The 27,284-nt window shown below is 40.8% G+C and overlaps 1 protein-coding gene across 2 annotated transcripts in view; it reads left to right on the top strand.

Moving 5' to 3' along the window:
- Positions 1 to 27,284, top strand: part of LOC132398274 (plastin-3-like) — a 156,298-nt gene that overhangs the window by 107,062 nt on the left and 21,952 nt on the right. For both annotated transcript variants that reach the window (XM_059977446.1, XM_059977445.1), the window contains 5 exons: positions 6,047 to 6,176; positions 13,382 to 13,514; positions 16,093 to 16,174; positions 17,616 to 17,781; positions 24,158 to 24,300. In XM_059977446.1, the coding sequence (XP_059833429.1) occupies positions 6,047 to 6,176; positions 13,382 to 13,514; positions 16,093 to 16,174; positions 17,616 to 17,781; positions 24,158 to 24,300 (654 nt within the window). The remainder of the gene's footprint in view (positions 1 to 6,046; positions 6,177 to 13,381; positions 13,515 to 16,092; positions 16,175 to 17,615; positions 17,782 to 24,157; positions 24,301 to 27,284) is intronic.

Raw genomic sequence — 27,284 nt, 5'->3', positions numbered from 1 at the left:
TAAAGTTGCTGTACATGACTTCATTTGCCCATTTTTAATGTTATTTCTGAGTGGTGGTCTAAATTTAAGCAGAGTTTTTTACTTTGAGCACTGTTTTTGAAAGAGTATTATGGTATTGCAATCCTTGCATTTGGCACATTTTTAGAACATGCAGCTTCAGATTAGAAGTTTTTGTATTTATTCTGTAAATGTCACTTCTTTTAAGTGGCAACACATAAAGGCAAGGTGATGACAAACGCTGTTGGCTTGCTTGCCTCCATCGGTCAGGGCAGTGAACATAGAGGTTGAGATATTGGGTTACAGTTTCACATGACACTTGAAAGAGCGCACCTGGAGTATTGTGCTTGGTTCTGGTTGCTCAGCTATAGGAGGAAGTCCTTAATCTGGAAATGGTAAAGGAAAGATTCACAGGGATGTTGCTGGGACATAAGTGGGTAGGGCTATTTACTCTGGAGGGTAGGAGACTAAGGGGTGAAGTTATTGAAGTATGTAAAATCTTGAGGGGCACTTAAGGTGAATGATAAGTCTTTTTCCTACTGTAGGAAATTCTTAAGAGGGCATAGGTTTAACGTGAAAGAAGAAAGATTGAAGGGGAACCAGTTTATTACATAGTGGGTAAACACGAGGAAATCTGCAGATGCTGGAAATTGAAACAACTCACACAAAATGCTGGTGGAACGCAGCAGGCCAGGCAGCATCTATAGGGAGAAGCACTGTCGACGTTTCGGGCCGAGACCCTTCGTCAGGACTAACTGAAAGGAAAGATAGTAAGAGATTTGAAAGTAGTGGAGGGAGGGGGAAATGAGAAATGATAGGAGAAGACTGGAGGGGGTGGGGTGAAGCTGAGAGCCAGACAGTGATTGGCGAAAGTGATACAGAGCTGGAGAAGGGAAAGGATCATGGGACGGGAGGCCTAGGGAGAAAGAAAGGGGGAGGGGAGCACCCGAGGGAGATGGAGAACAGGCAGAGTGATGGGCAGAGAGAGGGGAAAAAATTAAATATGTCAGGGATGGGGTAAGAAGGGGAGTAGGGGCATTAACGGAAGTTAGAGAAGTCATTGTTCATGCCATCAGGTCGGAGCTACCCAGCCGGTATAATGTGTTGTTCCTCCAACCTGAGTGTGGTTTTATCTTGACAGTAGAGGAGGCCATGGATAGACATATCTGAATGGGAATGGGACATGGAATTAAAATGTGTGGCCTCTGGGAGATCCTGCTTTCTCTGGCAGACAGAGCGTAGGTGTTCAGCGAAACAGTCTCCCAGTCTGCGTCAGGTCTCACCAATATACAAAAGGCCACACCGGGAGCACCGGACGCAGTATACCACACCAGCCGACTCACAGGTGAAGTGTTGCCTCACCTGGAAGGACTGTCTGGCGCCCTGAATGGTGGTGAGGGAGAAAGTGTAAGGGCAGGTGTAGCACTTGTTCTGCTTATAAGTGCCAGGAGGGAGATCAGGGGGGAGAGATGGGGGGGGGAATGAATGGACAAGGGAGTCGCATAGGGAGCGATCCCTGCAGAAAGCAGAAGGGGGGGAGGGAAATATGTGCTTGGTAGTGTGATCCCGTTGGGGGTGGTGGAAGTTACAGAGAATTATACGTTGAAGCCGGAGGCTGGTGGGGTGGCAGGTGATGACGAGGGGAACCCTATCCTGAGTAGGGTGGTGTGTGGATGGGGTGAGGGCATATGTGTGGGAAATGGGAGAGATGCGTTTGAGAGCAGAGTTGATGGTGGAAGAAGGGAAGCCCCTTTGTTTAAAAAAGGATGACATCTCCTTCGTCCTGGAATGAAAAGCCTCATCCTGAGAGCAGATGCGGCTGAGACGGAGGAATTGTGAGAAGGGGATGGCATTTTTGCAAGAGACAGGGTGGGAAGAGGAATAGTCCAGGTAGCTGTGAGAGTCTGGAGGCTTATAGTAGATATCAGTAGATAAGCCATCTCCAGAGATGGAGACAGAAAGATCAAGAAAGGGAGGGAGGTGTCGGAAATTGACCAGGTAAATTTGAGGGCAGGGTGAAAGTTGGAGGCAAGGTTAATGAAGTCAACGAGCTCAGCATGTGTGCAGGAGGCAGTGCCAATGCAGTCGTCGATGTAGCGAAGGAAAAGAGGGGGATGGATACCCATATGGACTTGGAACATGGACTGTTCCACAAAGCCAACAAAAAGGCAGGAATAACTGGGACCCATGTGGGTGTACCTGTATAGGCTTGGAACATGGACTGTTCCACAAAGCCAACAAAAATGCAGGCATAACTGGGACCAATTCCCCTCTACCACCACTCTCCTCTGTCTAGCCGAATTAGTTCTTACTCTCAATAATTTCTCCTTTGGCTCCTCCCACTTCCTCCAAACCAAAGGTGTAGCCATGGCACCCGCATGGGTCCCAGTTATGCCTGCCTTTTTGTTGGCTTTGTCATACACGTATAGTAACCTAGTACAACCACACATGGAAGACCACAAGTCACATTCTATTAGAGTACTTATCCCAACTCTTGAGCTATTCTTCTTATGTTAATAGATTGCCTCTATTTTCAAAGTCATTCTACTGTTGCTAGAGTAGTTTAGGGCAACCTTTTGAAGTCCATTAAGAAGTTTGGAATTACTGTTTGTAAAAGTAGGTTAGTAAGCTATGGCTTTGACATAGGATTTGCTATATGAAGTGTTTTGTTTCACTGATAAGCTCATTTGATTGTGCTAAAGCTAATCACATTGACAAGCTATCAGTACTTCTGGTATATGGGTCAAATATGTGCTTGCACTTGGTTATTCTGATATCAACTTCCATAACTATCCAATTTGGCAAGGATCAACATTAGTAAAACATAAAGCTATCATCTGAGCGGGCTATAGCAAATCTGCCCGATAAGCAGCAAGTCACCTTCAGCTTTACCAGCTATCAAGGAATTTGATTGCACATGAATGTTCCTAAATTCACAAGCATTAAAGAACTAAAATCCAATCAGCCAATAATAAACAGAGACATTTACATTATTTGGTGGGGGGGCATTGTGTTCCATGAAAGCAGACCCCAATCATGATTTTCTGTAATATTATTTATGCATGTGCCAAGAAGAATGAACTGAAAAAAAAACTTGGTTTGTATATCTTTTCCTCACATAAATTCAGTGAGAGTGAATTTTATTCTGTATCTCAAATTTTTAGGTGATGATTTTTTGAATTCTGTAAGGATGAATTTCCTTAACCTGAATAGCACTAACATGGTTAGTTAGATAACCCTTAAATTTTTAAGTAAATATATAATTAGTAAAGTGAGTCCAAGTTATTAAAACAAATCTTTTCCTCACAGCCATTCCTCTCATGGTCAACCAAATAAATGTACCTAACTGTTCCTGTGCCAGGTTTCAGCATGCAAATTCCTCATGGTAACGACTGAGGAATTCAGCTAGTTTTTGCTCTGTTATTGGACTTCTTATAGAAATTAATAATGGGATGCAACCAGAAAACCACTAGTGATGAACCAGTAAGGTTGGAAGTATGCAAGAGTCCTGAATTTCCTGATAGTTGGATATCAGGAATGGGGAAAATGCAGTTCAAATTTTTTCGAGTTGATTGTCACATGCACAAGTGCAATGGAAAATGTATTACACCAACATCACAGTTTACAGTCACATAGCATCGTATAATTGGCATTCACAAGAAACGTACCAATTAAACATGAATTTAACACAATTTGTACAAGAAAGGCATTAGAACAAGAACATTAGAACAAAGGAAAAGAAGTTTATTTTAATATAAAGTGGTCATAATATTGTTAAGGTTGTTATAGCTGGGGTGGTAATGGGGACAAGCTGCCACTAAATGCGCCCAACGGTGTGCACCTGAAATAGCCACTGACAATCAAGTCCAGCTTCTGGCCTTCACATAGGGCTTAGCTGCTAAGCCCAGCGGAACCAGTTCTACTAACAGGAAAAGGGGCAAAGGCAGGTTACTGGGAACTGGTTAAAACCAGTCACTTCGGGCAGATGGGGCTCATCAGCCATGGTTGGCAGCTCATCCAGGAGAAGGAAATCTCTGACCTCAAATCTTCACTACCTTGCAGGTATACCCACTCACGGGGAAGGCTTCGGAAGTAAACCCCAAGGGAAAATTATGGAGCTGGAATCCCTAAGACAGCCCTACAATGAGTTCAGTGCCGACTGGCAACTCCTGCAGCACTGCTGGTACCAAACTGTATTGGTCTCTGCCAGTCCTTTAGGTTCATCAGATGTGGGCAACAGCTTGCTACCAATGTCGTACTGCTCAGGCATGCGTATCTAGACAGCTAGGGTACAATATCCATGGTCATCCTTGACCAACAGAGGCCTCAATACTATTGTGATAATAGTATTAGTGATTAGTTTTGCCAGATGGATCATAAACCAGATGGTTGAAAGGGAGGTAGATATTCTTGAAGCTGGATATGTGGGAATTCAGGCTTAAGTTTCTTCTGCCTGATGGTAGCTAAATATGGCATAGACTAGGTGGGAAGTGATCTCTGATGCATGTTGCCTACTTGAGGCATTACCTCCTGTAGATACCAGCAATAGCAGGGAGGGATGTGCCCATGATATATTGCATGACACTCTGCAGCTATTTATGTTCTTGCACATTTGAATTGCCATATCAGAACATGATCAGGATACTTTCAATAGTACATTGTAGAAGTTTGTTAGTGTGTCAGTAGTGTCATTAGCAAATTTAAAGATGGTGTTGGAGCTGTGATTAGCCACACTGATACATCTGCATAGAGGGTAGAGCAGCCCAGAGATGCATCTTTGTTGGTGGTAGGTGGGGTGGAGCTGCAGTTACCATTCCTCACTGCCAGAGGTCTGATGATGATGAAGTTAATTCTCCAGTTGTAGAGGGAGATGCACAGACTTGCATCTAAGAGCAAGGTATAGTTTGCATTGAATTTGATCTACTGTCCAAGCTAGTCATGTCCCTTGTCAATCAAGGGATGGAAATGATGTAGGAAGTTAAATCAGTGGTTGAAGAGGCAGTAAACACGTACTTATTAGTTTGATGACTCATCAAGATGTCATGTGGTCAGTCAGTTCCTATGATTTTGATGACTTTGTTAGATTGTGTAGAGGTTAAAAGATTATCTATATTCTATGTAAACCAACTGAGATTACTAAAAAATCAAAAATATAGCTCTCATTTTAATTGATGATGCTATTAATAACATTCTGAATTTTGGGAAATGTCTATTCGATTGTATTTGTACCCAGGTTTAACATTTCTGTATGATGTGATTTATTATTTTTTTCTGATTATAACAGATAAATTATGAACATGGCTACCACTGAAGGTAATGAAAGCACACTAATGTGGTTATGTTACACAACTTCAAAGTAACAGCTTGTCTTCTCATTTTGGCCACAAAACTAACTTCATCAAATCCCTTGTATAAACACAGGCTGTTTATTGTGCACCACTGCTTTTGTTAATGCGTCAACGCACAGGAACACACAGATAACTGAGTTGGCAATACGTAGATGCCAGTCCACTTTGTTCATTTGTTATAGTTCAGATGTGTTACTTGCTTCGCATCCATTTCAGGGCCATATTGGTCAAGTAATTTCGGTCAAGTCTTGATTGTCTTGTTTTGTTGCACATCTATTCAAGATTCAGGGATGCAGTTGGATTATAAAATGCAGAAAATTTTTTGAGAGGAACTTGTTTCTTAAAGTGTACATCTCTTCTAGCAGTTAAGCACTGTAAATGAGCTAGTTTATAGATCTATATCATTTAATTGTCTAGGAGAATGTAGAAAACATAAGCAATATAATTGTATCTTGGATTTGTCACTGTAGAAAAGGATTCACTTGTTATCATTTGAACTTAAGTCAGCTGAATGGGATGGAATTATCATGACAATAAGGTACACTGATAATTAAGTGGCATGTTAAATGGCACACCATGGCACTATTGTACTTATGCCATAGGGAAACAATTATTTGGATGCTTAGCTAATTAAGCACAAAATTGTGCCTCATGTTAACTATTTACACTGAAATATTCCCATATACCACTTTAATTCATAGATTGTTCAAGATCTGAAAAACAGAGATGTTGCTAAAACATTCAGAATGGCCATCAACAGGAGAGAAGGCATCTGTGCCATTGGTGGGACTTCTGTTCAGTCCAGTGAAGGAACCCAGCATTCTTACTCAGGTACCCTCAAAAATTGCTGCCATATACATATGTAAGTGACTCCTTTATTTATTTAGATCCCAATCCTGAAAACAAGCTAAAATAATTTACATTTAACTTTCTTTATGCATTTGTGATCTAAATCTTGTGTAATGACAAGCCTGAGAAACATGCATTCATGCCATCCTTGATGCAACTCTTCTTCCATTGTAGCTCACCTTTTGTTACATTGAACTATACCAGCACAATTTAATTATTGTGTGCTTCATTCTTTCTACATAATGATGTTTTAATTACCTAGGCTCAATGTGTTTTCAGCTGTTGCAGTTGAGTGTTTTCTGTGTAAACATATATTTTAGAAATAAGTGTCTCAGTTTAATTAGCATCTTATTTCATTTTAATGGTACTTAACGCATGATAAACAAAATTGTGGATCAAACTTGAGTCTGGTGTGATCGTCTAACCTAAGCAGAAGCTCCATTACAGCACTGAAAGACTGCTGCAATGTAGAAACTATTAGCTTTTCATTAGATGTTAAACAAATCCTTAACATAGGGAACTCTCCAAATCCACTCCAGCATTACTCCCCTGCAAACAAAAGCAGTGAACTGATCATTCATCTCTCAGCTATTGTTGGGAATTCCCATGTATCACCGAGCAATGAGTTCAAATGTTTTGGGATACTTTAAAGAAATATAAAAAAGTATTTTCAAAACAGAATTTTGTTTGTCTATTTTTTAGTTTTGTGCTTCAACTTCATAAGACTATAAGATGTAGAATCAGAATTAGGCCATTTGGCCCATTGAGTCTCCTGTGCCATTTCAACATGGCTAATTTATTTTCCCTCTCAAATGCTATTCTGCCTTTCTCCTGTAAACTGAGATTCCTGCTAATCAAGAACCTATCAACCTGTGCTTTAAGCATACCCAATAACTTGGCCTTCGCAGCTGTCTGTAGCAATGAATTCCACAGGTTAACCACCTCCCAGCTAGAGAAATTTCTCATCTCTGTTCTAAAGGGATATCCTATTCTGAGGCTGTGCCCTCTGATCCTAGATCCTCCCACTGTTGGAAACGTCCCCTCCACATCCACTCTATTAATATTTGGTAGGTTTAAATGTTTCTTTTAAACTCCAGCAAGTACAGGTTCAGGGCCAGCAAACACTCCTCACATGTTAACCCTATTATTCCCAAGATCATTCTCATGAACCTCCTCTGGACCCTCTCCAATGCCTTTCTTAGATAAGGGGCACAAAACTGACCAAATGTGGCATGCCCAATGCCTTGTCAATCGTCAGCATTATACCCTTGCTTTTATATTCTAGCGCTCTTGAAATGAACGCTAACATTGCACTTACCTTCCTTATTACGTATTCAGCCTTTAAGGGATTCCCTAAAAGATTTCCTTATCTTTCAGGGAATTATGCATGAGGACTCCCCATTCTCTCTGCACCTCCAATTTCTGAATTCACAAACCGTTTAGAAAATAATGTGCGCCTTTATTCCTTCTACCAAAGTTCATCACTGTACATTTCCCAACACTACATTCCATCTGCCACTTTGCCTGTTAGCCTAATCTGTCCAAGTCCTTCTGCAGACTCTCTGCTTCCTCAACATTACCCACCCCTCCAACTATCTTTGTATTATGTGCAAATTTGGCGCAAAACCATCAACTCCATCATCCAAATCATTGACATACAACATGAATGGCACATGGACGAAAGATGGCGGCACACATGGACACAGCGGCCCCTCATGGAGCGATGAGTGTATCTAGTGTTTGTTCTGTTTGTCCTAGATGCATGACATACGGTCGAAATATGCTCATTAACATCAGGAAAAACTGACGAGTTCTGGTGTGACATGGACAGTTTACGCCACTACGGACTACTATCCACTACCAAGCCGGCTGCTTCCCGAGGGAGGAGGAAGCGAAAGCGCTGAGGGAAGACAGGGGAGGGGTAAGAGGGCTGGCATCCATGCCAGGCTAAAAGCTAACCCCACCAGGCCAGCGGTACCGTCCCTCCTGCTCTCAAATGTCCGCTCCATCGACAACAAGCTGGATGAGCTGCGTCTGCTGAGAGAAACACGCAAGGAATTTAAAGACTGCTGTGTGTATGTCTTAACGCAATCCTGGCTCCATGACAACATACTGGACACGGCAGTCGTTTCGTGCGGACAGAGAGGCAGCTAGCTCCGGCAAGAGCCAAGGAGGAGGTCTGTGTATTTATATAAACGAAAGACTGGTGTGTGAACGCTACAGTAGCTGCTAAACACTGCTCACCGCTGGCTGAATTTCTCATTGTGAAATGCCGGCCATTCTATCTGCCGAGGGAATTCACCATTATGCTTGTAGCAGCTGTTTACGTAGCTCCCAGTGCCAATGCTGAGTCTAATGCTAATGAAACACTGGGAGTCCTACATGAAGCCATCGGTGAGCTACTGACTACACATCCTGAGAGCTTTGTGGTGATTGCTGGGGACTTTAACCACACCAGCTTAAAGACTCTGTTCCCCAAATTCCTGCAATATGTGGATTTCAAAACCAGGGGAGACAACACAAACACACCACAGGCATACAAAGCAGCCCCCACCCCCACCCCCATCTTGGCCACTCTGACCACATATCTGTCATATTAACACCAGCATATAAACCACTGCTTAAACGTGTGAGAGCAAAGACAGATAAGGGTCTGGCCAAAAGGAGCAGCCTCAGCACTACAGGACTGTTTCTTGCACACAGACTGGGACATATTCAAAACAGCAGCCTCCTATGATGACCATATAGACATTGAGGAGTAATCAGCTACATAGCCAAATGCAAGGAGGATGTCACCGTGATGAAAACCTTCACTGCACGTGGTTATAAAAAACCATGGATGACAACAGAGGTGCTTTCACTACTGAAGGCCCGGGACACAGCCTACAGATCGGGGGACAGGAGTGCGCTTCGCTCAGCCAGGTCTGCGCTTTCACTAGGGATCAGGAAAGCGAAAAGGGCCTACGCAGGCAAAATACATGGACACTTCTGTGACACAGGTGACATCAGACAGATGTGGCAGGGAATTCAAACTCTGACAGACTACAAGATCAAGCAGAAAACTGATGACAGCAACGCCTCTCTTCCTAACAGGCTTACCAAATTCTTTGCACGCTTCGAAGCATCAAACACTACAGCAAGGGGGAGAGCCAGTCCCTTCTTACCATCTGACCAGCCGGCTCCAATCATTGATTCAGAGCAAACACCGAGGACCCTTACCAGGATCAACCCATGAAAAGCGGGAGGCCCCAACAACATCCCTAGACGTGTGCTCAAGGAATGTGCTGATATATTAGCAGATGTCCTGACAGACATTTTCAACATCTCCCTTAGTCAAGCCATTGTCCCCAGATGCTTCAAAACCTCCACAATCATCCCTGTAGCAAAGAAACCAGTTGTAGCCTGTCTGAATGATTACCGTCCCATCGCCCTGACCCCCATAGTGATGAAATGTTTTGAATGGCTTGTCCAAATCGCTCTACGGAGGATGCAATATCCACCACACTGCACACAGTTCTCTCTCACTTGGACAACAAAGACACGTATGCCAAAATCCTGTACATTGATTTCAGTTCAGCATTCAATACCATCATCCTGCAGAGACTAGTGGAGAAACTGTTGCTGCTTGGCCTTAACACTGCCATGTGTTGCTGGATTCTGGATTTCTTGACAGAGAGACCACAGTCAGTCTGTGTTGGCAGGAACATCTCTGACTCCATCACACCGAGCACTGGATCCCCACAAGGCTGTGTGCTCAGCCCACTGCTGTTTACACTGCTAACACATGACTGTGCAGCCAGATTCAAGGAGAAACTAATCATTAAATTTGCTGATGATACCACAGTGGTGGGGCTCATCAGCAAAAATGATGAAACAATGTACAGGGAGGAGGTCAAACACCCAGAGAGCTGGTGCAGTGACAACAACTTGATGCTTAATGTCACCAAAACCAAGGAGATGATCGTCGATTTCGGACGGTCTCAGCCTGAGTACACACCCCTCAGCATCAGCGGCTCCACAGTGGAGATAGTGGAAAACATCAAGTTCCTTGAGGTGCAGATCTCAGACAATCTCACCTGGTCCAGGAACACCACTGGGATTGTGAAACGAGCCCAGCAGAGATTGCACTTTCTAAGTAAGCTTAAACAGGCGTCACTCTCCACTAACATCTTAACTACATTCTACAGAGGCGTGGTTGAGAGTGTGCTGACCTTTTGCATCACAACCTGGTACTCCAGCTGCAGTGCTGCCGACCAAAAAGCTTTGCAGAGGGTGGTTAGGGGAGCAGAGGAGGTTATTGGGATCTCCCTACCTTCTGTCCAAGACCTCTTTCAGAGTTGATGCCTCCAGAAGACACGGTACATCATTAAAGTCCCCTTACACCCTCTCCATGAACTGTTTGTTCTTCTGCCATCAGATTAACGTTACAGTAGCATCAAAACTAAATCCACAAGGCTACTAAACAGCTTCCTCCCACAGGCAGTCAGACTGCTAAATAACTGCTCTACCTGACTCTGCTTTGGACACTTTTAACTTGCACTGGACACTTATAACTTGTTTTTAACTGACATGTGACTGTTGTGTTTTCCTATTTATTGTTATGTTTATTATTTAGTGTTGCATTTGTTATGTTATGATTGCACTGCTCCTGGGAAACGCTATCTCATTCTGCCCTGCAGAGCTGATATATGGTTAGAATAACAATAACGTTTTTGAATCTTGAATCTTGAATAGTAGCGGTCCCAACACCCAACCTCTGCAGAACACCACAGGTCACTGGAAACCAACTAGAAAAGGCTCCTATTATTCCACCTCTCTGACTCCTGCCAATCTTCTGTCAGTGCTTATATCTTTCCTGTCATAACTATGGCCTATTATCTTGTTTAGCAGCCTCATGTGTGGCACCTTGTAAATTTGCCTGCTGAAAATCCTAGTAAAACAACATCCAAAGGCACTCCTTTGTCTACTTTGCATGTTATTTCCTCAAGGATTCTAACAGATTTCTCAGCCAAGCTTTTCCTTTAAGTTCCGTTCTGACGTTGGCCTATTTTATTGTGTGCCTTCAAGTACTCCAAAACCTTATCCTTAATAATGGACTCTTAATATTTTGACAACCACTGAAGTCAGGCTAAATGGCCTATAATTTCCTATCTTTTGCCTCCATCCTTAAAGAGTGGAGTGACATTTAATTTTCAGCAGCTGTTTGTGTCAAAAAATCAGACTTCATTCATTTGATCTACGGAAAGTTTAATGGTAGTGAATTATAATTTCTTGTACAAAAGGAAATAGTAATGAGGTACCAACAATTTTGATCATCTTGAGTGGTTTATATGTACATATTTGGTAAAGCAAAACTTTAAATGAGCTGAATCTCACTGGTAGACAGCTTGCAGTTCTAAAGAGAGCCATCAGCTATTGGTGTCACAGGAAATCTCAGATTTCCATGCATGTGCACCACAAGTCCAAAGCTCCCTGAAGGTCATGCTCCAATGGATGTCGCTGCCCATTCTGTTGGGTTCAAAAGTGGAGCAGTGTCTCTCTGAAGAGAGCATCATGGCATTTTGACTTTCTACTGGGATAGATTTGTGTGGGAGTAATGAACTCTTTCATTTGTATGGAGTCACCAGACTTGTGGACAAATGGAAACAGTTGTAACCATTGATGTATTGAATTCCTTATTTAATCAATGACCATCGTCCAGTAGCACTTGCATCCACAGTGATGAAGTGTTTTGAGAAGTTGGTGATGAACCACATTAACTCCTGCCTGAGAAATGACTTGGACTTACTCTAGTTGGCGTACCAGAATAATAGGTCCACACCAGAAGCCATCTCATTGACTCTTCACTCAACTTGGAACATCTGGACAACAAAGGTGCATACATCAGGATGCTTTTTATCAACTACAGCTCAGGGTTCAATACCATCATCCACTCAAAAGTAATCAGAAAGCTTCATGACATTGGCCTTAATACTTCCTTGTGCAGTTGATTTCCTCAGTTGCAGACGTCAGTCAGTTCAGATTGGCAACAATATCTCCTCCACGATCTCCATCAGCACAGATGCACCACAAGGCTGTGTGCTTAGCCGCTGCTCTGCTCACTTTGCACTGATGACTGTGTGGCTAAGCACAGCTCCAAACCATATTCAACTTCGCTGATGACACAACTGTCATAGGCCGAATCAAAGGTGGTGATGAATCAGCATATAGAAGGGAGATTGACTATCTGGCTGAGTGGTGCCACAACAGCAATGTCAGCAAGACCGAAGAGCTGATTATCAACCTTTCCATTTGGCCCATCATGCAGACATCGGGTTTGGTTGCATTGGGTTTAGTTTGCTTCGGTATGCTCTGGGACCTGGACCCTGCCGCCTCAACTCAGCCTGTACTTGACCTTTCTGATTTGGTCTGGTGCTGAAATCAATCGAACCTTGGGTCTTCTTCACTCTTGACGACAGACCCGCTGCCTTGCCTCACTTCAGTTCTGCCACATCAAATTGCCTTCAAGTCCAAAATGAATTTGCATGTTATTGTTTGCACTGATCATTTACCAGGAAAAGAGTAATTAACAAGGTATTTAGTTGTTTTCCTTGTTTCATTAGCCACCAGCCAGAAGTCACTGAGATTCACCAGCACCATGTTAAACCAGAAATCTTTAACAGCTGTCTTAACTAGCAAAGGTTGTCAGGAGCAGGTGGGGATGTAACACCTCTCACTACTCGACTATTTCACCTCATGGAATATGCTCTGCTTGTTTATCATTGCTTCATCGGAGAGTTTTAGCAGAAACCTGTTAAGCAATAGAGTGCATTCCCCATTTCTATATTCTTTAAAACATTCTGCTTTACTTATAATAGGACCAAACTTGCCATTTGCATGAGCAAGAATTCTTGAAAACTGCAGGAATATATTTGCCTGTAACTTTTGATCTTAATATGAGTTATGTGGATGTTGGCTGGTTGTTACAAGAGATACTGTTTGGATTTATGCAGAGGGTGGTGCTAAATGTTTGCTGAGTGGTTGGATGGATGTGAGTAAGTTTCCCTTCTGGTTGCTCAGGTTGTAAAGGAAGGAATAATTGGATGTAAGTATTTAAAAAAAAAACGTCTCAGTTTAAATGATAAATTGGCATCAGGAAATACCAATCATAATAATACATGATGACTTTTTTCCACTTGAATCAACAGAAGAAGAAAAGTATGCATTTGTTAACTGGATAAATAAGGCTTTGGAGAGTGATCCTGATTGTAGTGGTATGTTGCCAATGGATCCCAACACAGATGCTCTCTTTAAAGCTGTTGATAATGGCATTGTACTCTGGTGAGTTGCATTAACTTTATTAGTGACATAGTTAGTATAATTAATCAATTATGTTTTCTTCACCCTGAGTAAGTCAAAATACCTCTTAAGTCATTAATTCTTTCAGGTTTATTTCAATAAGAACACAAGCCATGAAGGAACAACGTAATGACTAATATGTTTGACATTATTGATGTTTTTGTTTTAACCCACTTTTTTCAAGCAAGAAGAAATATTTGGTTTATTATGGTCACATACTGAGATACAGTGAAAATTTGTATACCACGCATATAGGATCAATTCATTACATCAGTGCATTGAGATAATACAAGGTAAACAATAACAGAATAAAGTGCAGAATAAAGTGTTACAGTTCGAGAGAAAGTGCAGGGCAGGGAAACAGTAAGATGCAAGGTAAATTAAGAGGTCAGGGGTCCGTCTTACTGAGAGACATTCTAATTTTGAGAAATTGTGAACTGCTGCAGTTGATTGGATCATCATTTGTGCTGTAATTTTCTCCATCAGACGCTTGGCCTAATTCCATTCTTCTGATTGCTTGCCCAGTGCTTCAGTATTCCTCTTGACTGATCTGCTTGGGGAAGGATTATGATTACTTCCAAGAATATAAGATATAAAATTATTATTTTCTGCTGAGCACAACTTCTTAAAAAATAGCTTACGATCCTTATTTAAAAACTAAAGCTTCCACTGTAGTTTATAGTGCAAGCATGCTATTTGGATAATTGAATGGGTAGATTTTCATGCATTCAAATTCCCCTGCTATAATTATCATGGGAAAATTGACGAGAATAAATCTTTAACCTGCTACCAGACAACTGAATGTTTTATGCATATGAAAGAAGTCCATCCTGTGGATGAGGCTTTATAAGGTGCTGGTTAGACCACATTTGGAGTATTGTGAGAAGTTTTGGGCCCCTGCACCTAAGAAAGTATATGCTTGCATTGGAGAGGTTCCAGAGGTGGTTCTGAAGAATGACGCCAAGAATGAAAGGGTTAACATCTGAAGAATGCTTGATGACTCTGGGCCTGTATTCTGGAGTTAGAAAAATAAGGAGGATTTCATTACAACTTTCCGAATATTGAAATGCTGAGATAGAGTGAAAGTGGACAGGCTGTTTCCAGTAGTGGGAGAGTCTAGGACCAGAGGAAACATCCTCAGAATACAAGGACCTCCCTTTAGAACAGAAATAAAGAGGAATTTTTTAGCTGTAGGGTGCAGAATCAGTTCATTGCCACAGATGGTATGAGGCCAAGTTATTGGGTATATGTGAAGCATAGGTTGATAGGTTTTTGATTAGTCAGAGTATCAAAGGTTACGGGGAGAAAAAGGGAGATTGGATTTGAGTGTGGAAATAAATCAGCCATGATCAAATGGTGGAGCAGACTTGATGAGCCGAGTTGAATTGGGGTACCTCCAACCTGATAGATGTACATCGATTTTTCTAACTTCCGATAATTCCCGCACCCACTGGCTTCTCTTTTTTTCATTTCCTCATTCTGGTGCTCCTGACCCCTTCTACTCTGTTTGCTTGTCATCTGATGTCCCTCTTTCACCTCCCTCTGGTGCCCCTCTTACTTCCCTTTCTTCTATGGTCTACTGTCCTCTCCTATCAGATTCTTCCTCTTTCCCTTCACCTCTTCCATTGTCACCTCCCAACTTCTTATTTCATCCTCTACCCACCCTCGTTCCCACTCACGTGGTTTCACCTATCACCTGAAAGCTTGTACTCCTTCCTCCCTGCCACCTTCTTATTCTGCATGATTAATCCTGGAAAAATGATTCTATTTCTGGTCAGTCTTGAGGTTAACATTGCAACAATTCAATCATATGTCAAATAGAGGTCAAACCTGAGATTGCCATAGTGGGACGTGTTTACCTAATGTGCTGACAAACTTGCAAAACACAAGTGAACTTTGTCATCTCGTGAAATGTTCAAATGGTCACAGTTTGATTTTGTTCACATCCACATTGCAATTTGACAAGTTAGTTGTGCTCATGTGTCTCAGGAGAACGAACTCCTGAAGCTGCTGCCTCCATTGCCTCCTGTAGCAACTAAGTTTAGGAAAGTTTCAATGTGATCTAACCTGCTTAAAGTTTTTGGAAACAGAAAATATGTCCATTGAAATATAAGCATTGTTGGTGTGTTGCTGCACTGTATGTGTGGTGAACCAATATCCCTTCAGAATTGAGCAATTTGTTTGGTGGTTTCAGAGAACATTGTGGAATTGCAGACTGAGAAAGAGAGAGAGGCTTTTATCCCAGAAGGCTAGTTAATCAATTTTATGGCTAAGACAGCATCCTTGGTCATGTTCTTTAGGTTTTCACCTGAAATAGTGAGATTTATGACTTCAGCATCAGAACTTCTCATTGACCATAGGATAGATATACAAGCTTTAAAGGAATTGATGTGAATAAAATGAAATGCTGTGTTTTTTTTTGAAAACTTGAGCTTCTTTGTATAGATGATGTGAACTGAATCTAAAGTCTTTTCCATAAACAACCATATATTCCATTATTGTTTAATTTTGAGATGTTGAATGGTTTGCTGTACCATTAATTGTCATCTTCCACTTCCAGCAAAATGATCAACCTGTCCGTGCCTGATACGATTGATGAAAGAACAATCAACAAAAAAAAACTTACAGCATTTACCATTCAGGTAACTGATTGTACTGGGAGATTAATAAAAACCATCAGGACAGTCACAGTAATGCTTGAATTATTTAACTCAGATAATGCTGATGATATTTTGACAATGTTACTAGACTAGTCAATCAATGCTCGTTTGTTTAGTTTTCATGTGCACATGAGCTATGCCTTTCCCTGAGGTAAAGATTAGTCAACAAAAATCACCAAGTAATTCTTATAAAATATAACAACACACCTTACAGTTTTTGTAACTATTCTTTATTAATAATATTCAAGATCCTGTGTACTGTTTTACTAGGCCACTGGTCACCTACTAATATTGTCTGATTTGATATAGTGCCAAGTTCTGTGCTGATGCATTCCAAAAAATCTTTGAGCATTTTTTTTAAAACTTAAGTTATAAATGTAAGTTATTGCTGCTGCTCAGTGTACCAGAATATATTGCAGGCCAGATTAGAAAGACTGTTAGGAAAGTGAATAGCCTGTCAGTCCTAAGTATTTACGCACAAATAGTAAGTCCAAATATTGATTGTTTGAACTTGCTATAGCTATGCGGATGAAGCAAGCTTTATTGAAGAAACCCTCCATTGAGGTTCTATTACTCGTTTGGGCATTGGTGTTATAAAGAATGCATAGAGCATATTTTCAACCAAAGAGCCTCTACAACCTCTTGAAACTAGAAGAAATGTGAGAAAGCCACTGAATCTTCAGTTTTATCTATGAAGTTTTTCAGCTCTGTTTGCAAGGAAGCCAAGTGAAGCAACCTTATCACTGGGACTCATGTTTTTGAGGTCCACAGTGATATGCTGGATAACCTGAGTGATGGTCTCCAAAGTGGAAGAGATCCCAAAGCTTGTATTTTGTGTCTCTGATATATGTTTGGAACCAGTCTTCCTGCTGCATGAGTGAATATAATTGGATTAGCAGACAAGGAAAACTTGCACTATGTATATCTGATTATTTTGTTTCACACGAGTTATCATTAGCAAAATTATATGAAATGGAAAGCTGTTTAAAGCGAAGTATTATCTGCCTAGCTTATGTGACAACTGATTTTGAGAATAATCTCATACTTCTTTCAGCCTTTTGGAAGATTCTAAAATTAGATACATTTTGTTCCTGCATGAACACAAAACTTGAATTGGCAAAAGTTTGTGTTGGGAATTGTGAGCACAAATAAAGATGAAAATGGTGGAAACACTTAGTAGGTCGGGCAGCATCTGGGTGGGAGATACAGTGGGGAGGTTTACTGTTTTTGCCAATGCTGTCTGAGCAGTTCAGCTTTTCTAGGTATGTTCAGGTTTCCAGTATCAGTTACTGTAAGGACAGTCTTGTGTCTCAAATGTGCTGTACTGTATAACTGTAGCAATGTATATATAACTTCAGGAAAGTTGACACTGACCTGTTTATTTCATTGCATATTAACATATTTAAATATTTGATTTATATAGGAGAACTTGAATCTTGCGTTGAACTCTGCCTCTGCTATTGGTTGTCATGTTGTCAATATTGGTGCACAAGACTTAAGAGAAGGAAAACCCCATTTGGTTTTGGGACTTCTATGGCAGATCATTAAAATTGGGCTGTTTGCAGACATTGAACTCAGCAGAAATGAAGGTAAGGCAAATACTAATGAATGTAGCATCAAGTGTGGACAATACATCCTCTCTAGCCAGCTCCATCATTCAGTAAGATGACGGCTGCTGATCTCTGATCAAGTTCCATGCCATCGTATTTTCCTATATTCTTAATACATATGGTTAACAAAATCTACTATTCCCAGATTTAAATAACAAACTAATATCAAATGCTACTTGTGGAAGAATTATAATGTTCAGACACCCCACAAGCACTCCACACTCCCTGTTTCACTGGAGAAAGGCCTGGTTAATGTCTTGGTCATGGTCCAAATACCTTGAGAGTCCATAAGTTGTGGGAACAATTCAGTGTCAGTTCAAGAGAAGTTGGGTGAGGTTAACCCCTCTGGCTCTAGAGCCTGATGGCTAAGGGGTAACAAGTGTTCCTGAACCTGGTGGCATAGGTCGTAAGGCTCCCTTACCTCCTTCCTGATGGCTGCAGCAAGAAGGGAGCATGGCCTTGGATGGTGGGGCTCCTTGATGATGGATGCTACTTTCCTAAGACAGTGCTCAATAGTGGTGAGGGCTTTGCCTGTACTGGACTGTGCTGTATCCACTACTTTTTGTGGACGTTTATGTTAAAGAGTATTGAAATTTCCATACCAATATACTCTCCTAGATGTTTATCGAAGTTTTAGCTGTCATGTTGAAACTTCACAAACGTCTAAGAAAGCAGAGGCGTTACTGTGCTTTCTTTGAAATGGCACTTACAAGCTGGGCCCAGACAGATCCTCTGAAATGATGGCACTGAGGAATTTAAAGTTACAGACCCTCTCCACCTCTGATTCCCCGATGAGGACTGGCTCATGAACCTCCAGTTCCTCCTGGCTGTCCTTGGTTTTGCTGTCTTTGAGTGAGAGGTTGTTGTTGTAGCACCACTCAACCAGATCTTCAATGTCCCCACCTATATGCTGATTCATCACCACATTTGATCTGGCCTACAATAGTGGTGTTGTCTACAAATCTAAGTATGGCTTTGGAGCTCTGCCTAGCCTCACAGTCATAACTATAAAGTGAGTAGAGCGGAGGGGGTGAGGGGGCTAAGCACACAATCTTGTGGTGTACCTGGGGATTTTGGAGGAGATGTTGTTGTTGATCTGAACTGACTGGGTCTGCAAGTGAGGAAATTGAAGATCCACTTGCTCAAGGGGGTATTGAGGCCAATTTCTTGGAGCTCATTGATTAGTTTTGAGGGGATGATTGTGTTGAGTACAGAGCTGTCATCAATGAAAAGCATCCTAGTGAATGCAGCCTCACTGTCCACATTTTCCAGGGATAACTTAAGAGCCAATGGAGTGGCATCTGCTGTTGACCTGTTGTAACAGTAGGCTAATAGGAGTGGATCTAAGTCACCCCCCAGGCAGACTTGATATATTTCATCATCAACCTCTCAAAGCATTTCTTGGATGTAAGTGGTGTTGGATGATAGTCATTGAGGCAGGTTACCATGCTCTTCTTAGGCACCGGTATAATTGAAGCCTGCTTGAAGCAGGTGGGTACCTCAGAATGCCAAAGCAAGAGGTTAAAGATTTCAGTGAACACTCCAGCCAGTGGAGCAGCACAGGTCTCTAGTACTTGGCCAGGTACCCTGTCTGGGCCAGAAGTTATGCTAATTTTGTGTGCCAGAATTTGTTATTCTTTTTTATTACTTCAGACCATGATGTTTTAACTTCTCTAGGCTCTGGATCTTACTGATGTTTGCTTTGTTTCTTTTCCAGAAAATACTTAATTCTATCCATTTTTAGGTTCAAATTGTGTTTTTACTCATCATTGTTTATGCTATAAGTTACTAGGAAGTTTAATGGTTCAATCAACACATTCATCATATTTCCCTTCTTGTGACAGTGGCTGCTTAGGTGTACTACTTTCCACCTCATTATCTAAATTGTTAATTAATATACTGAATAATATGGTCAGCTTTTGTTGAAATTCAGTTGTGGAAGTCAGTTTCAGCCCACGTAACAATTCTACATTGTACTTGCTTTCTTCAATACTGAGCAACAATAGAAAGTTGAAGTATTGATCTGTTGTGTAAATGAAATTAACTAAAAATGAAAAGGGGAGAGTGTTGGGTGAAATGGTGTGACAAACGTCTGTAGGGCCCAGGAATGAAACCATGCCTGTAATCTAATTGCTGTGAGCCACTGTGTTGTGCAATAATTTTATGTTCATTATGGTGTTAAGACCTCTGGAATTGGACAAGTTTAGAATGATCATTGTGGTCTATTAAAGTTTCTGTTTCCAGAAATCTGTTCAGAAGATGCATTTTTCAAGACCCTCAGCATTGATACAGATGAAACATTTGTTTTAAATCAGATGATGACAGGCAGCCTGATTTGAGCCATTTTTCTTCATTATTGGACTGCTCAATTAACTGAATGTTGATATGTGGCAGCATCAATTTTTGCCATTTTTGACTTTTTGTTTCCCAATGAGAACTACCAATTACCAATTTTCAATTGTACTTAATGAAACTGTTGTTTTTTTTTTTAATTTTAAATGATTTTGGTATTCAAAATTAAAACACAATGGGCCTGGCAACTGAAAGATGAGAAATACTGCACCTTTTAGGAATCTGAGGTAAAAATAGCAAATTCCAGATATTCCTGGCAGGTCAAGCAGCATCTGTGGAGAAGAAAAAGCAGGTTACTGTTGCTGATTGATCAATCTGCTGCATCGGAAATGACTGAAGTTTGTATTCTAATTCAGCTTGCTGTGGTTATGCTCATGATGTGGTCTCCATATAAGAGAAACCAAACATAGAATGGATAACCACTTTCATTAGGTCCATAAAGATGAATTTGGCCTTCTAGTTGCCTCTCACTTTAGTTTTCTTTCCTAGTCCCATTCTGCCATTGACCTGAAATACTGTTCCAGCAAAGCCCAGAATAAGCTGTAGAAAGATTCAGCCCTTAGGATGTAAAACTAAATTCATCATTTTCAAAACAAAACTAGTCTTTCCTGTTCTATCAGAATCAGCCAATTGTTATCAGGGATGCTGGTTTTCTTTCTGCACAAAGGTGCGGGCTGACCTTTATTTCTAATGCTGCAGTTTGAGTTTTATAATCCTTTTGCTTTTCTGGTGTTTTGCATTTCCAGTTCTAGGAGTTTTTCCCTCATTTGCATCTTCAAACAGATTATTGACACAAACGAGACCTACATCACATTCTGAGCCAGAATTACAATCACTCCTATCTTTCAGTCTCTTTTTCTCTGGACTCTATCAGAGACATCTACCCCTCTCCCTTCTGCAACTTAGAAGATATTTAGTTTCCAGCTTTTCTGTATTTGAAAGGTCATGAACCTAAAACAATAACCATTTCTACAAATGCTTCCTGACCTGTTAAGTACTTACACCATTCTTTGTTTTATTTCATACCCAGCATCTGCAGCTTTCTTTATGAAATATTTGATGTCAGCTTTTTGAAATTTAAACCATGTTTTCCTTGGGTTGAATAAACCTTTGTTTTCATTAACAATGTTAGCTTTTCATTAAACACAAATGAAAATCAGGATTGCAAGCACCTGGCCTTTTGCTGTTATTTCAAACAGAATGTATATGTATAGTTACAGTGTTATGAACCCCGTAACTGGGTATCTTACCAGCAAAGATAGGAGTATCCGTTGAAGTCTGATGGTACTATTTTTAACAGTATTTATTAGTAAAAATACACAAAAATAATATCAATGCAAATATACAGATAATATACATCATCACTACTAAATCTAAAAGTGCAGGTATAATAATAATCAATAAGATATAAGCTCTATCGTTATCTAGGAGATAATGAATTGTCCGATGGAAATATAAAGTTCAGTTCAGTTCATGCAGGCTGTGGTAGTTGCTGATCACTGTGTTGCAATTGTTGGAGAGAGAGAGTAACAGCTATTGACTTGCCGACTTTCCTTTTACGATCTTGATCCATCGATGCGTTGTTTTTGTGGCCATTCACATATGACCCCTCCGTCCTTTAGCTAGACTGTACCGTGGAGGACTCATCACCCAGGCAAGGGCGGACACACACACAAGCCCCCACCGGTCTCGTAGCATCTCTCCTGGTGCGTCTGAGGGGTGTTCCCCAGACTCTACTTTTATCCCCACACACGGGGTCTCAGGTGTCAATCAGGTTGCGATGATGCAATCCCTCAACCAGACCACTCTGGTTGCCCCCTGAGGGGTTTCAATGAATAGAACAGTACTCAATACACAATTCCTTCTTCAAGAGACAATAACAGTAATCTCCCTCTTTGTCAATAGGAGACATTCCAACCTTTGTGTATCCCTGCATTGTCTCTCTCTTATTACTGACATGAGCTGTTTATCTCTCTCATTTCCTGGGTATCAGACCCGAAATAATAGCGATTTTGCGATTCTCAAAAAGGGGGGGCAACTTTGCACCTTTCCGCCCATCAGAGTTGCTCCTCATTCGTAACAACAGCAACTGCATTTCTTGTGGCTTAAGTGTGGTTCCAGGGAACCTTCTACAAGATGATACTTTTTAGAACTCAGCAACAGACTAAATCATGAGGTTTTAGGACAGTTTGCCAGGTCCTTAGTTCAACAGGCCAATTTTAAGGAGTAAAGAATAACTTAATGTGAAATTCTCTGAACATCTTTAATCTTGACTGTTTCAGTATTTGCCATTCAGAAGTAAACCTAAACTATCATGCCTATTATTGAGAGAATCCGTGACTTTGGGATGGGCTCAACAGAGAAAAGGGGGCCAGAGTTAGAAGAACACATGGTTGCAGATCAGCAGCTGAAGTAAAGCACTGCAGTTGTTTGAATTCTGAAAAAATAACAAAATGTAGGAAATAGTCAGGTATTGGTTTGTATCTGTGGACATAGAATTGGAGTTGATACTTCAGATCAGTGACCTGAAACTGGCTAAATATGCAGAAGTTGCAAGTTTAGGAACCAGAGAAAGAACTATTGGGAAGGTGGAAGAGGAAAACAACTAAATGATCAGATCCTTATCTCAGGCTTTTACTGTTTGCAGAATTTAAGCAAGGTTTACATTCGTCTTAATTTATACCCTTATTCAAAAGCTAAGAATATTAGAGGTGAATTGCTCAGATTAACATGGTGATAATCAAACGTGCGCCTTGGTTTGTTCTTGGGACTTCTCAGTCTTTGTCCACTAAAGACAATGCCAGATGCCTTCATGCTGTTCAAGTTTGATTGTCATTCAACCATACACATGTATACAGGCGAACAAAGCAGCATGTATACAGTCCAAGGTGTAAAGTACCAATAGTCACACACAGCATATAGAGTTACGATAACAGAAAAACACGCAGTCACAAAAATATAGCATTGCCCAATTCCTTGAGTATCATGGCCTGAAGATTAATGGTTCAAAGGATGCTGTCTTAGAGACCACACTTCTGCAAGAACCAGCATGCAGCCGTGAGTCATCACCCGCCAGCACATCTGCAGACTACTACAATCCAGGTTGTTTTCCACTGAGTGAATGCTAGAGACAGCACCCATGGGAAGGGCCAGCCGCCAACCCAGCACAGACTCCAGGGCACCTGCTGTCAGACTTGCAGTATAAGAAAACAGCTTTGAAACCATCTTCAATACTCTAGAATTCACTACTGTTCAAAAGGATATATGCCCTCGGTACAGGTAACTAAGGTCTCAAGGTGCAGATGTGCAGTATATTTATATTTATAAACTAAGAATATTTACAATCTGGTCGTCTGGAAGATAACCACCCGTAATGGCCACATTACCAACCCAGTGTAGCCAGATTGAAGTTGGATGGTTTATTTAAAGAAAAGCGTAATCTGTCCTGCCAAGTTGCTGCTTAAACTACAAGCATGAGAACATCCATTATTCATGCTTTTCTGTTTAGACTGGTTGATAAACATGGAATGCTAGACAAAGTAAATAGCAATTATCTGTCATTTAACAGGGTTTTGTTTTATCTTTGCTGGAAAAACTGGAACTTGCATTGTGTGTTCCTCTAAAACTGGCTTCATTGACTTGTGTCCAACCAAGACCATTAATCCTCTTAGTATTGGGCTCTGGAGTAGTGGTTTACTCTGAATGTTGAATTTGGGTTTAGCAGTCAAAAGAAGCACCCAGGTCCATGACATAAATGCTTTGAATGTGAATTCTGTCCCCTTGAGCATCCTTGATTTTAATTATTTTGTCATTGACAAAGAGGGTAGAATGTAAATCAGGTAGCCCATGGCCTGTCTTGTGGAGAAGCTTTGGTGCCTCAAGGTAGGATACAATGCCTACTATGATAATGAATTAATTTAGATGTGAATTGATGGCTCTGCCATGAAAAAGATGAATGATGGTTGTCAAGAGTGAAACAGATTAATTGGAATCCTTTCCATAGCACTGGTGGCATTGCTCCGTGATGGTGAAAGTCTGGAGGATCTGATGAAGTTGTCTCCAGAGGAACTGCTGTTACGATGGGCTAACTACCATTTGGAGAATGCAGGCTACCAGAAAATCAACAACTTCCACGGGGATATCAAGGTACTTGTACATGCAAAATCATGTTTAAGCAGAGATGGTTTCTGCAAATAGTACGAGAAAATAGTTCCATTCTGAGTGTGGTTTAATGAGATTACAATTCGCATCAGTTTTAAATCTTCAAATGCAATTGCCTAGAAATTGGATCACGTAACTTTTTCTCAGTGCTTGTAACTAAAAATCAGTTTAACCTCAGTAAATTACTTTATGTCATTTCTGGGCGAGTCATGGTTCCCAGAAAGTGTGACCTTGTATTTCCTACTCCTATGTTACTTTACAGTCCTGATGTGATATCTGCAATAGGGCTGTATTGATTTGTGTTAATCACCCATCTATCCTTTTTTCTGTACTGCAAGGGCACTTGAACAATGTTATTCTTGGTGGGTTTCTGTTCTCAGGCACTCCCAGGACAACATAACCTGGTCCCCACAGCAATGCCACAGGTAATCTTGAAGTCCCTGTGGTTGTTTCCCCTTCTCTATGTATCCTCTTCCTCCTCCACCCTTACTGACTCTCCCCAACACATCCTGACTTTGGCATTTAGACCTCTACTCCAAGATAAGCCATGTTGTTGACTTCCCCAGAGTGTTCTATCATTCCCCTCTTTCCCAAAGCCACAGATCACCATTTTCCTGGGATTTCCACAAGTCACCCAGTTTCCACCAAATAAGTGTTTTGTCACTTTTTCTGCTTTTCTTTCCCTATCTTACTTGAGTAAGAAGACAGATTTCCAGTTATGGTACATGCATTCAAGGCTACATTAAGTACACATGACATTACACTCAAGAAGGCAGTAGGAATTTTTAGCCAAGTGCTTCCAAGATGTTAATGCTTACCTAAATGCAATACTGGACTCTAAATGTATCTACAAGTAATTATTTAAAAAGCCAATAACAAGCTACTAGAGGATCTCAGAGGATCAGGCTACATTTGTGGAGACAGCAGTGGTCGACAGATGCTACCCGACACACTGAATTTTTCCAGTAGTTTGTTTTTCACTCAAAATTATAGCATCTAATCTCTTGTATCTTTCACTAGTTAAAGGTGATTGATATTTAAAGGCATTGTTTCTCATAGAGTATATTTCTGGAATTCTACCCAGAGGGATATGAAGGTTGGGTTGGGTGTATTTAAAGAGGAAGTAGATAATTTTTGAGAGGTTGAGGGATTGATAACTTACGGAGAACTAGCACAGAAAAGATGAGACCTGAGCAGGTCAGCTATGATCATATTGAACAATAATTGACAGACTCCTATGTTTATAAATGATCAGTATTCTTGTTGCAAGCATAAATTGTTCAAGTACTTGGGTAAAGGCACTTTAGGCACTTGGTAGTTCATGTACTTAAACTGTGGTCGGAAATGGGGTGATTTTGAATAAGTACCTTCTAATTCAGGATGATATTGGAAAGCTCTGCTCTTACCTGAATGTGTGCAACTTCCATACCACTCAAGAAACGTAATACCATCTAGGCCAAAGAAGTCTGTAAGATAAATTGCTTAAGCATTTACTTCATCCACCAATAGCACACTGCAATGTGTATCTTCTGAACGATGCAGTGTATTAACTGAAGGCTTCTATGATAGCATCTCAGACACTGGTACGTTCTTCAATGTGACGGATAGGTGCCATTTATGCAGTGGAAAAAATCATCATATCCAAATTAACCTGAGTCCAACACTGTCCCAGGTTGGATATGTATTACTGTTCATTTATTGTTAATGTATCAGAATTTTGGAATTCCTGACCTACATAAACCACTGTAGTCTGCTAGTGCCACAAAGGAGTAGTGCAGCCATTTCTAGAAGGTACGATGGGTTAAAGCCAGATAAAAATAAAAGCTGCCTCTCTAGACACTTGACTTCTATGGATGAACTTGAATAAAGAGCATACTGTAATTAAAATTTGCAACTAGATTGCTTTTTCCTTCATATATCTTAAGACAGCACTATGTCCTCAGACTTAAATTTACAGCTTTTTCGACCTGATCAGTCTCTTTTTTAAGCACCTGTTCCATCATGTACATAGGCTATGTACCAATTCTTCAAGGGCAAGTGTAACCATCGTTTTGAGGGTTTTTGAATGTACAGAGAATTTCTTCCCAGTGGTGAGAGAACTGGTAACCAGAGTAAAAGATTTTAAATAATTCGTAAAACTATCTTATGTTCTAAACAGTCTTTTTCATTTTCAACTTAAATCCCTGTCTTCTAGTGATTAGACATAGGTGTTCCAGAAATGTTATTGTTATCTATCTCTCCCTGCCTATTACACGGCCTGTGTTCTCTCTCCAGATCTGCATTTTGAATGTTCAGAATTTGCTTAGACCAACAGTAATGTACGCCTTCCTTGTTACTCAGTGATTCAGAGACCAAAATATTGAAACACTATGATTTTTGTACTAATTTCAGCAGTGACATGTTTGATCAAGTACTGCCATGTTGTGGGTCTTGTGCTGCTGATTGTGGTTTGTGGGGTATTGGTTTAAACATAGAACAATACAGCATAGTGACAGGTCCTTTGGGCCTCAAGTTTGAGCTACAGTAATTAAATCGGTAATCGTGCCCAATTGAACTAATGGTCTCTGCATATACGATATCCATATCCTTCCATTTCTTGTATCTTCGTGTGCCCATCAAAAAGCCTCTTGAACACCATTATTATATTTGCCTCCACCTCCCCAGTTGCAGTATTCCAGGTCTTTGTTTTTATCTCTCTTTGTTTTTAAAATAGTTATCTTTTCAACATCCTCCTCTTACCTTAAATGCATGCCCTCTGGTATAACATATTCTGGCCTGGGAGAAAGAAACTAGTTGTTCACTCTATGCCTCTAGTAATCTTATAAACTTCCATCAGATCTCTCCTTGTCCTCTGCACTCCATTAAAAAAACAACCCAAATATGTTCAACCTCTCCTTTTAGCATGAACCCTCTAACCCAGGGAGCATCCTAGTAAATCCTACCTGCATCTTCCACAATGCCTCAACCAG

This window comes from Hypanus sabinus, chromosome 8, assembly GCF_030144855.1.
Source record: "Hypanus sabinus isolate sHypSab1 chromosome 8, sHypSab1.hap1, whole genome shotgun sequence".
In the NCBI taxonomy this organism is placed as follows: Eukaryota; Metazoa; Chordata; class Chondrichthyes; order Myliobatiformes; family Dasyatidae; genus Hypanus; species Hypanus sabinus.
The sequence above is the reverse complement of the archived record's forward strand: the minus strand, read 5'-3'. Positions and strand labels throughout refer to the sequence as shown.